The sequence below is a fragment of the Geotrypetes seraphini genome, chromosome 2 (assembly GCF_902459505.1).
Source record: "Geotrypetes seraphini chromosome 2, aGeoSer1.1, whole genome shotgun sequence".
In the NCBI taxonomy this organism is placed as follows: Eukaryota; Metazoa; Chordata; class Amphibia; order Gymnophiona; family Dermophiidae; genus Geotrypetes; species Geotrypetes seraphini.
This window is the reverse complement of record NC_047085.1, coordinates 158536804-158551398: the sequence shown is the minus strand read 5'-3', so window position 1 is coordinate 158551398 and position 14595 is coordinate 158536804. Positions and strand designations below refer to the sequence as shown.

The 14595-nt window shown below is 41.4% G+C and overlaps 1 protein-coding gene across 2 annotated transcripts in view; it reads right to left on the bottom strand.

Annotated features, from left to right (window-relative positions):
• Positions 1-14204, bottom strand: part of SEH1L (SEH1 like nucleoporin) — a 60182-nt gene extending 45978 nt beyond the window's left edge. For both annotated transcript variants that reach the window (XM_033934130.1, XM_033934131.1), the window contains exons 1-4: positions 13973-14204; positions 8619-8669; positions 3939-4085; positions 3112-3323 (exon numbers count right to left, since the gene is read on the bottom strand). In XM_033934130.1, coding sequence (XP_033790021.1) covers positions 3112-3323; positions 3939-4085; positions 8619-8669; positions 13973-14083 — 521 coding nt within the window. In that variant the 5' untranslated portion in view covers positions 14084-14204. The remainder of the gene's footprint in view (positions 1-3111; positions 3324-3938; positions 4086-8618; positions 8670-13972) is intronic.
• Between the last annotated feature and the right edge of the window lie 391 nt (positions 14205-14595).

Below are 14595 nucleotides of genomic sequence, written 5' to 3'. Positions count from 1 at the left end.
GAAAGGCGCCATAGGTCAACCTGGCTTGATCAATGAAGATGCCTAACCAGATCTGCTGTCTGTCGGCTTGAAACTTAAAAGATCTATCCAGGAAGGTTCTGAATTTGCAACCTATGATCTTCGGGTAGGCAAAGAAGTTGCGATTTCTGGTTGGCCTTGTGGGGGTGTAAAGCTCGAAATGAGGTAATAGATAGTTTGGGGCCATTCCCCACACCAGTTTGTAGCAAAAGCAGGAGAACTTGAATAAAATTCGTGCCTCAATTGGCAACCAGTGTAGAAGTCTGTAGTAGGGACTGATGTGATCACTTTTCTTTAGTCCGAATATTAATCGGACGGCCGTGTTTTGCACTATTCTTAGTTTTCTCACGTTTTTTTTTTGTATACCCACATAAATGATGTTGCAGTAGTCTAGGGTGGATAGGATCAATGACTGTACCAGTAGTCTGAATGAAAGAGGGTCGAAATATTTGATGGCTTTTAGTTTCCAAAGTGTGGAGAAGCACTTTTTGGTCACTGAGGTAGTGTGTTCGATCAAGGTCAAGTGGGTGTCTAGGGTGACTCCTAGTATTTTTAAAGTGTTAGATATTGAGTGGTCGTGACCATTTAGGTGTATTTTTGTTGCAGTGATTTTGTCTTTTGGGCTTGCCAAGAAGATTTTAGTCTTTTCTGAGTTTAGTTTCAATTTAACCTTAGTGGTCCATTTTTCGATTTCGGTCATAATATGAGTGATTTGTTTTGAGGTGTCATCGGTCACGTTGGTCACAGGGATTAGAATAGAGATGTCATCAGCGTATATATAGTAAGTTAGGTTTAACTTTTGTAATAAGTAGCCTAAGGATAAGATATAGATATTAAACAAGGTGGGAGATAGGGGGGGAACCCTGAGGGACTCCCGATGGGCTTTTCCAAGAATTGGAGTATTTCCCGTCATAGACCACTTAATACGAATGTTTTGTTAAGAAACGATCCCTCTCCCTGTCCATGCATATCAGCCTCTTACCTATCAGCACATACGACTCGCTCAGATTTCTACTTCCCAAATGCATCACTCTGCACTTCTTTGCATGGTGAAACTCCCTGGTAACTGGCTGATACAACAATCACTCAATAAAAAGTGAAACCATTTCAAGTCTACCCCTCCCATTCCTCCCATCTTTAGCTTATATAGTAAGATGTCTACATCCACTGTATCAAAGCCTACAGACACATCCAATGATACCATACAGAATATCTTCCCCAAATCTAGAAGAGCAACAAGAACAAAAGAAAAACAACACGGGTAAATCCAAGACAAAAAAGATGGATCATCAGTTTCTGGATGTCACAGAACTGAATAAAAAACATTTGAAATCAAATGTCCAATTATAAAAATTAAAACATTAATTGTGTCTAAAGTTCAAATAGTACCAATCACTTATGTAGATAGCAACATATCTTACAGATGAAAACACATATCAGACCCATGTATCAGCTCCCTTTGCCTTCATCAGGGGTCCTAATGTTGCATGACCTTGTCAAGTAATGTGACTGGTAACACTAACATTGGATAATAAAGCTGTAATTGGACGATAGTGTCTAAAACGTTCCTGACCCAGCTCGTCACTTTGAGGCCCATCCCAAGAGCACTCAGTTTATTTATTAGATGTCTGTGTGGAACACTGTCAAAGGCTTGCTAAAATCTAAATACACCACATCTAGCACACTTCCTCTACCCAATTCTCTGGTCACCCAGTCAAAGAAATTAATCAGATTTGTCTGATAAGACCTACCTCTAGTGAATCCATGTTGCTTCTGGTCAAGGGAGAGGAGGGGATAACAGGTGGCATGGTTAGGCAGAATAGATAGGCCATATAGTCTGCCATATAGTTTGTATATGCCTTCATTTTTCTCCATTTCTATATTTCTAATGTTCAACAAGCCTACCCTAACAAAAGATTTTTTTTTTTATTCTTTAATTTTTTGTAACAGACTTACAACATGTGAGATATTGGGGGTTTTTAGCACTCACTAAATAGTTACATCCTCATTCAGGACCAGCACGTACGAGGGTCATTTTATAAATAATGCACACTTTGTTTTTTTTCAAGCATTTCTTTACAGTCCTTCAATATAGTCTCCCTGCTTTGCAATGACCGAGTCCCAACGTCCGGGAAGCTTCATTATTCTATCCAAGACACTGTTTTTGTTCAGTTGCCAAATGGCTCGGGTCGGAAGAAAGCTCTTCCAGAGATGCAAAACGATGTCCACCCATAGGTTGTTTCAACGTTGGAAAAAGGGAGCATGAGGTAACACCTCCCAGCCGTATTTGCATAGTTTTTCAATTATTACATTCCCTATGTGTGAGCATTGTCGTAAAGAATGAGTGGCCCAGCCAAGAGCAACTGAGGTTGGGTTTTTTGTGCATTTTTCTGCGGTATACTGATATTGGTGGAATCCCTGTGGTTTCAGAAAGTTCCTCGCATGTCGCACAATAATCTTGCTCAAGAGCATCAGCCACAAGTTTCACACATTGTTCATCATTTGTTGATTTTGGCCTTCCTGGTCTTGCATCATGAAAACGAGTTGTTCACCGAGAAACTATACTATGGTCCACTGCTAACTCACCACAAACTTCATGTAACGCACTGTTTTTGCCACATAGAGTTTCAATCTTAATGTAAGACCTCTGATCGTCAATAGACACAGTACCCGAGACACCTGCAGCCTCCATTTTCCACACTTGTCACATCCACAATATGTACACTACAGAGCTTCTAAGCACACGTCCTGCTGCTTCAAGGTTTACTGCAATTGCATCATCCACTCCCCAATGTTGCCAACCTGTGCATTATTTATGAAATGTCCCTCGTACATTACTGCCTCTGCTGTGACCTAGTTCAAACGTATGAAGACAAGAAACCTTTCCACACAAATGAAGTCCCATGTAAAAAAGACACTACAGCCACTGCAACATTAGACGAGCTTGCAGAGGGTACCAACATAAAAAGAGATGAGATGTGGCTTCATACTGGCACAGCTGTTTCATGAATTATTTTGTCTAACAGCCAGTCCTAGAAAATTGGCTCCTAGATAAACAGAAGAATGGTAGAAATTACTCGAAGTTGTACATACCTTGAAGGATTCCAAGAAATACAGCTACAACTGAGCTTACAAGAGATTTCATGCTGAAGGGACCACTGACTGAGATTCATAACATCTGGAGCCTCATAGATCCTTACCACCCCATCTGCTGAGCAGGTAGCCAACATAAGGCCCATATGCTTGGGAGCAAACTTCACATCTGTTACAGATGTCCTGCTATCTACCAGTGTTGTCCTCTTCACCTAAGAACAGGAGCAGAAATGAAAAAAACACCAGAGAAAATAAATCATTTTACCTTTGTCAAATATCCTTCTGAGGTTGCATTCAGTATTATAATCCTGTAATCACAGATTTTATCAAATAAAATAATGGCTATCTGTCATCATATACGAAAAACAGACAGTCTAACCTATGATCCAGACCGATAGTTAAATAATACTGAATAAAATTTTAGCACTTAGTCCTCATTTAACAGCTTTAACAGTGTTATTGTGGGGAACCAGAGACCCACTCACATTGGCCCACAACTGACCACTGGGTTTCTGTTTCCTAGTGCTACATGGCTCCCCAAATTAGGGCATGCTTACTTGGTCAGTGTGCAGAAAATCACAGGCATGTCAAGGTGGGAGTGGAAGTAGGAGTGGTGGCTCCACTTTAAACCATCTGCTTAAAACAGTATTAAATATCTGCATAATATTTATAGCCATATTATAAACTCAATTTCACTCTGCTTCTTACTAGATCAGTTGATACAAAGTAGAAAGTATAATGGTCAAGGTCTTTGCAGATCATAAAGCAATAGAAGATTTTTAGGAGACCAAGTCCACTTCAAAACACCTCGAGTCGCTTCAGCTTACCCAATGACTCTGTCCTCGAAGTTTATCATTTGACTCGCCAACTATTTCTTCCCACACTGCAGCTGTTCTGTCAAATGAGCAAGAGGCCAAAACTTGTCCAAATTCTGGGTGAGCCCAGGTCACACGCCACACAGATCCACTGTGAGTCTAAAGCAGGCAAAGAGAAATCAGATCTAATTTTCTTTCCTCAAGACTCTCCAATCCAGTGGTTCCCAAACCCTGTCCTGGGGGACCCCCAGCCAGTCGGGTTTTCAAGATATCCCTAATGAATATGCATGAGAGAGATTTGCATATAATGGAAGCGACAGGTATGCAAATCTCTCTCATGCATATTCATTAGGGATATCTTGAAAACCCGACTGGCTGGGGATCCCCCAGGACAGGGTTTGGGAACCGCTGCTCCAATCCATTCTGAATGAGTAGGTATATGGCCTCCTACTAGCAAGTGGGAGATCGAGTACTACTAAGTAATGCCATCTTATAAAGGTGTTATGCAGCCCTGATCAGCCAGTATTTTTTTTTGACAAAGCAAAAATATTGAGAACAGACCCTCAACAACACATGAAAAGAAAGAAGTCAGAAATTCAAGACTTTACCATATAACCAACAAATGAAATCCTGAGCTTTCCAGAGTCTAGACCAGACATGGACAACTCCGGTCCTCAAGGGCCGAAATCCAATTGGGATTTCAATAATGAATATGCAAGAGAACTATTTGCATGCACTGCTTTCAATGCATATTCATTGAGGAAATCCTGAAAACCTGACTGGATTCCAGCCCTCGAGGACCGGAGTTGCCCACCCCTGGTCTAGATACTATCCACTGCTCTGGATCTACCATTCAAAAGCCCCAAAACAAGAAAAACACAGAAATCCATAGACTACATCTGGGAGGGTTTGGGCATGGCCTAGAGAGACTCAAGGAAAAAACATTAGCAGATAAGATCTAATTTCTCCCTCCTTATCTCTCCAGACCATCCTTGATAAGGGGAAGTACAAAAACATTACTCAGCAAGAACAGGATGCAGACAACCCCTGAGCCGGCACTGTAGTCCCAAAGGTTATATTCCACAAAAGACAAAAATCAACCATGTTACCACCCTGCAGATCTCCTGCACAAGAATCAAGCAATGTTCTACCCAAGAAGAAGCCTAAGCCCTGGTGGAATGCATCGTCAACTCATCAGGCACCTGTCTGTCATTGAAAATATAAACCGAAGCAATTACCTCCTTAATCCAATGATCTCTAGTAGCCATCAAAGCCATTTAATCTTTCTTCTGACTCCCTAACATCACAAAGAGCCAATCTGTCATCCAAATATCATCCATCTTCTTCAAACAGCATCACAGAGCCGTACAGTGAGAGATTAGAGAAACTGGGCCTCTTCCCCCTTGAAAAGAGGAGACTGAGAGGGGACATGATCGATACATTCAAGATAATGAACGGAATAGACTTAGTAGATAAAGACAGGTTGTTCACCCTCTCCAAGGTAGAGAGTACGAGAAGGCACTCTCTAAAGTTAAAAGGGGATAGATTCTGTACAAACATAATGAAGTTCTTCTTCACCCAGAGAGTGGAAGAAAACTGGAACACTCTTCCAGAGGCTGGCCGCCGTGGGAGCGGACTGCTGGGCACGATGGACCACTGGTCTGACCCAGCAGCGGCAATTCTTATGTTCATATTCGAGTTTCCTCCTGAGGTAAAAATTAACAGGTAAAGTAACAGACTGATTGAACTGAAAAGGAGAAACTACCTTTAGCAAGAAATTCTGCATCATGCAACAAACCACACAACAGAATGCCTCTCCTAAGAGTGCCACCATCTTGGCCAAAAACAGGCTCTATGGTGATTGATCAAAGGCTTCCCACTGCCAAGGATGAAATCCCTGCACAGTACCCCAGCTGTCCAAAGCTGTGAACAGTACCATGACTCCAAAAGGCTCTACAACTACGCAAGGTTGCTTTTTGTTTAGTCTTTCTTTACATTTTACCTTAGTTGCTCTGTTCCACCCATGGGAAGCACTTGAAACCCTCCTGATAGGCAAGATAGACAGGTCCAATGAACACCCAACTCAGAACAGAGGGTGGCTGGGGGGAAGAAAGGACATGAAGGACTCTGCACCCTGAGGCATAAGAACCACAACTAGTCTTGCCCCAATTTCTGTTTCCTTTACTACTTTTTTATTATTATTGTCTGCCAGCCATCAAATACAAAGCAAACAAACTTTCTCCTATAGCCTTGCACCTATAACCAGCACACCCAAAGGCCACCTACAGCAGAACTACACAGTACTCACCTACCAATTCTGAGGAAACTGATAAAATACTGGCTAGATCAGGGCTGCACAGCATCTTAAAGTGTTAACAACACTTAGGGCTCCTTTTACTAAGGTGCGCTAGCGTTTTTAGCTAACGCAGATTAGCGTGTGCTAACCCCGTGCTATGCGATTAGAACTAATGCCAGGTCAATGCTGGCATTAGCGTCTTCCGCGCAATAATGCCCTAACGCAGCTTAGTAAAAGGAGCTCCCCATCTACCAGTAGGAAGGCATATACTCCCTTGTTGAGAATGGTCTAGAGCAGGGGGTCTCAAAGTCCCTCCTTGAGGGCTTGCAATCCAGTTGGGTTTTCAGGATTTCCCCAATGAATATGCATGAGATCTATGTGCATGCACTGCTTTCAATGCATATTCATTGTGGAAATCATGAAAACCCGACTGGATTGTGGCCCTCAAGGAGGGACTTTGAGAACCCTGGTCTAGAGAGATAAGAAAACGCATATTTATCAGAAGCTGCTGATGTTCAAAGCCACTCAAGTAAATAAAGCACAGTTATTTACCTGTAACAGGTGTTATCCAGGGACAGCAGGCAGATATTCTTACATGTGGGTGATGTTATCCATGGAGTCTGGCACAAACAGTCTACAAATGCAGTGTCACTTAAAAAACCTAGAAGACTGCCTGCACTGCGCAAGTACGAGTGCCTTCATGCTCGCGGGCCCATCAGGTCAGGTAAAAAAAAAAAAAAAAAAAAAGCCAAGAAGCCAACCAGGAGAGGTGGGAGGGTTATAAGAATATCTGCCTGCTGTCCCTGGATAACACCTGGGCTTTATCGCAGAACAAGCAGGAATAAAGCCCAGATGTTATCCAGGGACAGCAGGCAGACTTCCTAGCTACCAGAATCATCTGTCTGCATGAGAATTTCCCTGTTCCATCCCCATGAGTTTTGTCACTGTCCCATTCCTGTATGCTCTGCCTTAATCACATAAGCCTCAAACACTTATGATTTTAAAGTATTTGAGGCTTGTGCAGATGAGGACAGAGCTTGCAGGAATGGGGCAGAGTCAGAAAAGAACTCTCCAGGGCAGGAAAATGAGTTCCTGTGGGGACAGGGAAAAATTTGTAGTGTCCACATATTCTAGTGCAGATTACCATATATACTCAAATATAAACGGAGGTACCCTTTTTCCCCCCCAGAAGGTTGACGAATATAAACTGAGGGTTTATATCAAAGTACAGTAATGATCTCTTCCCTTTCCCTCCCCCCACCACACATTTATTATGTAATGTCTGAAATTAGCTTAATAAAGAACAACAGTTCACCAAAACAGCAGCAAGGCAGTATCTCTTGCTGAACTGCAGCATCATTGCCACTCTGCTGGGTTTTTCTATTATACACTTAAGTTGCTATTGGATCAGTAACCTGTTTTTCTAACAGCACTTTGTTGAGCTAATTTCAGACATCACATGGGTTTAAAGATGAATGTGAATAAAAGCTAATTTATAAAAATACCCCACATTGTGCAAAATGCAAGAGAGGAAAATCCAACTGCAGCAAAAGGCCAAAACAACCGAGCAGAGGAAGAAAAACTAGTAGCAGCTGACAAAAATAAATTTACTTCATAAAACAATTTTAAAATTCAGCACACATTAAAAGCAAAGCAATCCAATTAGCATTATATTTATTTATAATCCCAACATTCTCTGCCATGCCTTAAATGAATGGCACATAATACACTATGCAGTTAGCTGTACCTGTTTGGTTCATGTTAACTGTGCTATGTTATCTGCCATGGTAACTCCCTCATACCACCACTAGACTCCCTCACCCTATACCTTACCCCATCTCTAGCACTCTTGTTCTTCCAGTGCTGCTCCGGGGCTCAAAACATCATTCTCTGTACTGAGCCAGTGCAGGACCTTGAGCATCTGTGCATGCTCAAGGCCTGGCACCAGCCCAGGAAAGAGCATTAACATCAGCTTTCTTGAGCACTGGAGCAATGAGAATAAGGTGGGGGGAGGTACAGCAGTGTTGGTCATTGGGGGGGAATGTAGGAGAGCAGTGCCGGTCATTTGAAGGGGGGAGTACAAGAGAGCAGTACCAGTCATCAGGGGTGGTGGGAATGCAGGAAAGCATTGTCTGTCATAGAAAAGGGAGGATAAAAGCACCGGCTATTTGGTAGACTCAAATATAAAACAAGACTCTCCCATTTTTGGGCCCAAAAATCATGATTTATAGTTGAGTATAGATGGTAATATCATAATTTCAGAGACTTGATAAGTTGTGCCTTGGCTATGTGATCTTTTAATCCATTACAATACTGTCACTCAAGAGTTCTCCCTGGGTCCACCTTTCTTTGAGTAACCTGTTTGTGCTTTGCTTAAAAGTTGATTTTCATCTTACCTTCCAGCTGGCTGTACAACGCCACTCACCATTTTCACTTTTGTCCCAAACCTGGCATAAAGAATAATAATAATAACTTTATTTTGTATACCGCAGTACCATAACAGTTCAGAGCGGTTAACAGAGTAAGAGACTGTACATTGACAGCGAAGTTACAAACAAGACAATCAGCTTAACTTAGCAAGTTGGGAGTAGTCAGGTATATTCGGAGGCATATCAGAGATACAAGGCAGGGTTACAAGGCTGGGGGGAATTCAGAGAAATTTATCAAAGAGATAGGTTTTGATTGATTTCCTGAAAGTTTGGTAGGAGGGTGAGTTAGAAATGAGAGTGGTTAGACATTTATTCCATTTGCCTGCTTGGAATGCCAGAGATCTATCAAGGAATCTCTTGTAGATACAGCCCATTAGGGATGGGAAGGCAAACAGGTAGGCATTACGTGTGCAGGTGGGGCCTGATCGTTCAAAATGTTCCAACAGGTAGATTGGAGAAGACAGAGACTATGCTACTAAAAAGGCATGTCATGCAACTCATAACAGAACTCACATTTATATATACATTATATTTTTCAAGCTATTTTTAAAGGTAAAATGTCATAGTATCCAAACTTAGGGGATTCATCACCCATCTGCAGTTTTCAGTCCTTTTTTTGACAACCAGCAAATGTTTTGAATCTCTCAAACGATATTTGTGATAAAAGGACCTCTTCAGGAGCTAAGGGCTTGTATAAAAGTACTCAGGGTGAACAAGATTAAAACACACATTCTCTTACCACTCTGACCTTTAGGGCTCCTTTTATCAAGCTGTGGTAGGCGGTTAACGCGCGGGATACCGCGCATTCAACCCCCTGCTGCGCTAGTCACTAATGCCTCCATTGACGAGGCATTAGTTTTTTGGTGTGCCACGGGGGTTAGCGCGTGATGAAATGTCCGATGCGCTAACCCCCGTAGCGCACCTTGATAAAAGGAGCCCTTAGTCTCACAGAGGCTCTAGCTATCCAAAACAAACACAGGTGCTTTTTTTTTCCATTCACCTTGCTAAAACCTCTCCACTCAATCAAGATTTACTGCTGCCTAGGATTGGATTAAGCCTGGTCATCTTGTGTGAGACAACTCCTACTATATACAAAATTTTTAGTTTATTAGAATTTTTGCAAAATGTTTGGATTTAATTTTATTAATGAGTTTTGAAACGTGATGTTTTGTTTTTATGTTACTTTTGTGTTTTTTTGTAATTTTATTTACTTTGTCTAATTGATTATTTATGTATTCATTTGTTATTCTCCCAGAACTGTGGATGGTGCGGACTATAAATGTTTTAAATAAATAAAACACATATTCTATCTGAGATAATTTACTTCAGCTATATTATTTTCTTCCCACTGGTACTGTTCGTGTAGTTCTTCATCATCTTAGTACTTTTCTCTTGACAATTCACTTTGAAAGTCCCTGCTTGCTGTACAACCACTCTCACTAACCACACCTGTGCACCATTTCATTTACACGCTAACTAAACACCATCACACACACACACACACACACACACACACAAAATACTTGAACCTATACTGTACACATATATCTGTACTCCAAGCAATGTGACATTTTTCTAGGTTCCTGATTTGTTCTAGGCTGGGACCTTTAGATGAAGGAGGGCTGGAAGCATAAGTTGAGTAATTCTCTCTCTCTCATTTCATTTGCTCATATACCATACATTATAATGCTTCCCAGAGGTTCACAATTACATTCACAAAATTAGATAAGAGTTAGCGCAGATATATACACACTGGGTCTCAGTCTATAAACAGTGCCTAGGTCTCAGTCTATAAACAGTGCCTAGGTTAGGCGCCTAACTAAAATTTGCATGCAACTTCTTTCTTAAAGGGTTAAATAATGTGGTAACTGACCAAGCTATTAAAAAACCATTAAAAAATTTTAATTGCTAATTTAATTTCGTGTGATGCCTAAGTCAAGATGCCCTCCAACGCCAAACGACACTTGAAAAGTAGGAGTGGTTGAGGCATAAAGGCATGGTTAACTTAGACCAGTGTCCTGGAAACTTTGTCAAGCCACGGCACACTAAATGTAGTGACCACAGATCGAGGCATCCTAAAGTGCGCAGACATTGACACAATGACGTCATGAGGTCCTCACATTTGCGAAAGCCCTCCAGATGGGCCCTGAGCTGTCACTGGGGGGTGCCGGAAGGGAAGGCAAGTGGAGAGAAGGAGAGGAACTGGCGCCTGCTGATTGCCTACAGGATGTGCCTCTTGCTGCAAGAGGCACATCCTGTAGGCAGTCAGCTGGTGCTTCTCCTCCTCCCCAGCATCTCCCCAGCATCTCGCAACACACCTGAAATCTCTAACGGCACACAGTTTGCAATACACTGACTTAGAAGATGTAGTTAGGTGTTGGTAAATTAGCCAGCACCTATCTTTAAGATGCCTAGCAATGCTTAAGTATATTTAGGCACCTCTAGGCGTGATTCTATCAAGGCCACCTAGCAGTTGATTGACAACCTTATGGATCAGCACCTAGAAGTTAGGAAGTGTTTATAGAATCAGACCCACTGTGCTTAGTAGCACTTCCAACCTGCACCAATATGCTGTTAAACCTTTATGAAAGTCAAGCAAGTTATTTAACTAACACTGTAGAAGAGAATTCCATAACCATTGACCCCTAACTGAGAAAGTACTAGATAATGTCTTGATTTTATGAGCTTCTTTCAAAGACCATACAGGTTCATATTATTTTATTAATTAGAACAATTTATTACCAAAAGATAATTGCAAGATTTTAAAGGATTGGACACAGGTTTTTAACCGATAGTGGATTATCATACATAGCCAGTGAAAGTCTATCAATGCCAGAGTTATATGATCAAACTTTTTCATACCAAAAGCAAATATGTCTTTGACGGGCTAATCACTCAGAGAGCATTAAATGTGGTATACTTAATATTTCAGCACAGCTTCTGATAGTTCTCAGAAAAGGACTTCTAATATGCTAAGCACCCTTGGTTATGGGCCCTAAAATGACCGATTGGGCTAGGAACTAGTTGAGTGCAAGGCAAATAAAAGGGTAATAGTAAAGTTTGCTTTGAGATTAGGGCTGTTACCAGAGGTGTGTGACAGGGATTAGTGCTTGGTGCAAGTTTTGCCAATGTTTTTATAAGCAATTTTGTGGAAGGATTGCCAGATAAAATTAAAACCTGCAACAAGATATACATCCTTGAAAATGTGGCTAGGAAAAGGAAGAAAGGACTAGTAGAGAATGACGCAGGAATAACTATCACCGTGTCATTCTTGACTAGACTGAACCTATAAAATGCTAGCATCAATATTTAAAAATTTTAACACATCTTAGACAACTGGCAACGGAATGATTTAAAAAAAAACAACTGCAGAAGCTGCTTTTGAATTTAAATGAAGAACTGTTAAACTACATAATTTGTGTCTTGTCTGCTTTTGATGTGGCAAAAAGAGTCTTGTCTGCTGATCAGACAGACAATGTCCTTCCATCACATACCCAGCTGATCAAGAATCTTACTGTTACTGCAACAGATTCATACATTGTTGCTGGCATCAAGAAGCATGTCCAACATTTCACAGACCTGTTCATCTACTACAGTGTTGGTTTTCTTCTACACCCATATCTGAAAGCCAATCCAATTATCATCCCATATGATGTAAAAACACAGGCAACCAAATGTTTGGGAAGACTGTACTAAAACCAGATTGAAATGGAAGGCTCTAGCAGTGATTTATAAAAATTTGTACTGATTATTATCCCTTTTTATACTTTAATAAAAAGATTTAAATATAAAATCTTAAGTGCTTGAGGCTTCTGCAGACCAAGACAGAGCCCAAAAGGACAGGGCGAGGCAAGGATAAATTTTGTCCCCATGTCATTCTCTAGTGCAGGGGTGTCAAACTCAGATCCGTGGGCAAAATTTGGCATGCAGGGTAATTAGATTTGGCTCTCTGTTCCTTCCCTCCCTCCATCCCGACTTCCTGGTCTCACATTAAAACAGCCTGCACAGGACTGCCGGTCGGCTATAGCGATCCTAGCAGGCTGCCCTAGCCTCTGCAGCAAGTTCCCGTACATCAGAGAAGGGGCGGGACAGCGGCAGAGGGAACGTACTGCAGAGGCCAATGGCAGCCTGCTAAGATCACTACAGCTGACCGGCTCTGAGGCTGCTTTAATGTGAGACCGGGAAGCCTGGATGGAGAGAGGGAAGGAACAGAGGGCCAAAAGGAAAGATGCCAGACCTCCGGAGGAGGAAAGGGAAACGGAAAGGGAGGACAGAGATAGAAGATTGATGGTTAACATGGAGAAAGAAGAAAAAGGAGATCCTGGTAAGCGAGTTATCAGAAAACAACCAGAGCCTGGGACCAACATGATTTGAATAATGACCAGACAACAAAAGGTAGAAAAAATTATTTTATTTTGTTTTGTGATTACAATATGTCAGATTTGAAATGTTTATCCTGCCATGTGAACTAGGATCTAAAAGAGAGAGGAAAAGTCTTTTGTATTTATTTTGTTTATATCACAGAACCCGCATGGGGTTTGAAAGCGCACCCTAAAAGGTCCCTTAAGTATCTTAATAAAAAATTTGGACAGCAATTTAGCCTATGTTTTAGATTTCCGTCCCTTATGTGATTGAGTTTGTCACCCCTGCTATAAGCAATGGTGGAATTTAGTTTAACATATGTATCAATACAAAAAAATCCTCATTTCATTCCAAAAACACTGATAAATAGTCTATTTATTTACTTATATGAATATAGATGACATGTCTTTCACACTCTTAGATTTATCTCTGTTCATGTTGGAACTTTTGCTTCATAATTGTTCTAACAATACTTGTAATGTAAATTTTGATAATTACGTTGTTTTTGTTTAAAAAAATTAAATAATATATTACATAAATTAAAGAAAAAGGAAGGAAGTTTACCACCCCCAGAAAAAAAAAGGAAACACAAAAGCTTAAGGCAGACGATGACCCCCAAGGCCCACCTAGTCTACCAAATCTCCATCCGAACAATAAATATCACAGCACAGAACAAGTGTCACGTTTTCTTGGAAGTATTGTGTCATTTGAAATGCACAAACACGTAGGCAACAACCGATTGCCGCTGCTAAACAGTGGGCATGAGCGCGCTCCCTATTCTAGTCCCATCTCCCTACAAAGTGGCACCCGCACTCCTGTCAGGAAAGAGCAACTGCCCTCTAAAAGGGTCGTGATATTCATACAAAATCAGCTGTACTACATGCAAGATTCGGCATCAGGTTAAAAAGAAGGAGGTGTAGAGGACAGATAAGTGTGCGCATTACTGATATAACACTCACTTTCACACTCTGGTCACTAGAGCAGGTCGCCATGCGCCTGCCGTGGAAATCGAAAGACACATCGTGAATCAGATCCTTATGATCCGCCGCGATACTCCGGGCCACGAACATTCTCCTAGACCACCGGAAATTCTCCCCGATCGCCTGTTAATTTATTCCCCCCTTCCCGACACGCGGGAACACGGTCCAAGGAAAAGACACGGCGCATGCGCCGACCGACGCCTGAACGTGCGCGGCGTCATTTAGCAGTACTGGGTGGTGGTGGCGGGCGGGCAAGTTTGACGTTTAAAACCATAGAGGAAATAGTGGTTAGAGAGAGTCCACTGCAAAGGGAGTTGAGAAAACAACTGGATAGCTATATCACGAGAGCAGTTTCTGAATATGTTATTTATTTATTCCCACTATATACTGTTACTCTTTATGAAATCAAAAACACTAGTACTACCGCAAGTGATAGCTATAAAATCTGAGGGACTGAGATTATACTTCGCATTTCTTTAGGAGTTAGGTTCATTACAGTCGTAGATAGGGTTATCTCCAGAAAAAGGAGGAGGGAATGAGACATCCGAGTTTTACTTCCATTGAAAACAATAGAAGTAAAACCCTGATGTCTCAATCCCTCC